Below are 1,055 nucleotides of genomic sequence, written 5' to 3' on the forward strand. Positions count from 1 at the left end.
GCTGGGACAAGCTATCTAGCTTAGATATTAGGAATAGTTTTATATATTTCTGATTCAGAACAGTAAGAATTCGATAGCAAAAGATAGAAAACTCGCGGGATATATAATATAAATAGAGTTATATGCTGTTTCTGTATAGTTTTATAAATATTTAATTATATTTATATAAATGGATCCCCTGCGAAGAAGTATAAATAAAAGAATTTTTTATATTATATTTATATAGATAAATCCCCTGCGAAGAAGTATAAATAAAAGAATCTCTTATATTACTTCTCTTTCTTCTTCTCTTCTATTTTATAATTATTATTTCTTTAATGGTTTGTAATCGTTCTCTTTATATTTCTTTATTATTTCGCGTGATTTTTGTTATTTCTATCTATACTGTATCGCTGTTATTCCCTTCTTTGTTAGATATCAGTCTTGTTCTTGATTACTTTATAATAATAAAGAGAACAGTATATTTCAAGCAAAATATTCTTATTAAAGCCCGCTATAACTTCTGCATACACTGTCTAAGATATATAAATAATAACTTTGATTCTAAGAAAAGCACTCTGTATAATATTAGTTATTTATTAAATATAAAGATATCTGTTCTGTGTTATTTCTATTCCGCGAGAAAAAAGACTTATAATTCTATAGATTTTGCATACTCTGTATTATATATATATAATTTATTAATATTTCTCGAGCCTGCAACTGGTCTGCTAAAAAACACTCGCAATTTTATAAAAATTATTAAATAGACCACTCTGATTCTGAAGAAAAAATATTAGAATAGTAATATTAAATAGACTATCTATGAAGAGATCTATATTCTTGCGAAGATATTTAACAGTATAGAGAGTATTTATACTTATAAATTCTTATTAAAGAATATCAAGATTATCAAGCATGTAAGTTCTTATTATAATTAAGAAATAAGATCTTTGTGATTCTATTGTTAATATTCTGTTAGAAATTTATTATCAAGTATATTAAGTTTATTAAGACCCATCATATTTTTTTAACATAGTTAATTCTTTATTCTGGCCTCCGCGCCTTGCTGAAGA

General features: G+C 24.8%; 1 protein-coding gene across 1 annotated transcript; it reads left to right on the plus strand.

Annotated features, from left to right (window-relative positions):
- Positions 1 to 506: 506 nt before the first annotated feature.
- BO70DRAFT_276143 (uncharacterized protein) lies at positions 507 to 749 on the plus strand (the record flags this gene model as incomplete). The annotated part of the gene is made up of 1 exon (XM_025538987.1): positions 507 to 749. A coding segment is annotated over one exon (243 nt), but the record flags the coding sequence as incomplete, so codon positions are not given.
- Positions 750 to 1,055: the final 306 nt, after the last annotated feature.

Source organism: Aspergillus heteromorphus (genome assembly GCF_003184545.1).
Source record: "Aspergillus heteromorphus CBS 117.55 chromosome Unknown BO70scaffold_9, whole genome shotgun sequence".
Lineage (NCBI taxonomy): Eukaryota > Fungi > Ascomycota > Eurotiomycetes > Eurotiales > Aspergillaceae > Aspergillus > Aspergillus heteromorphus.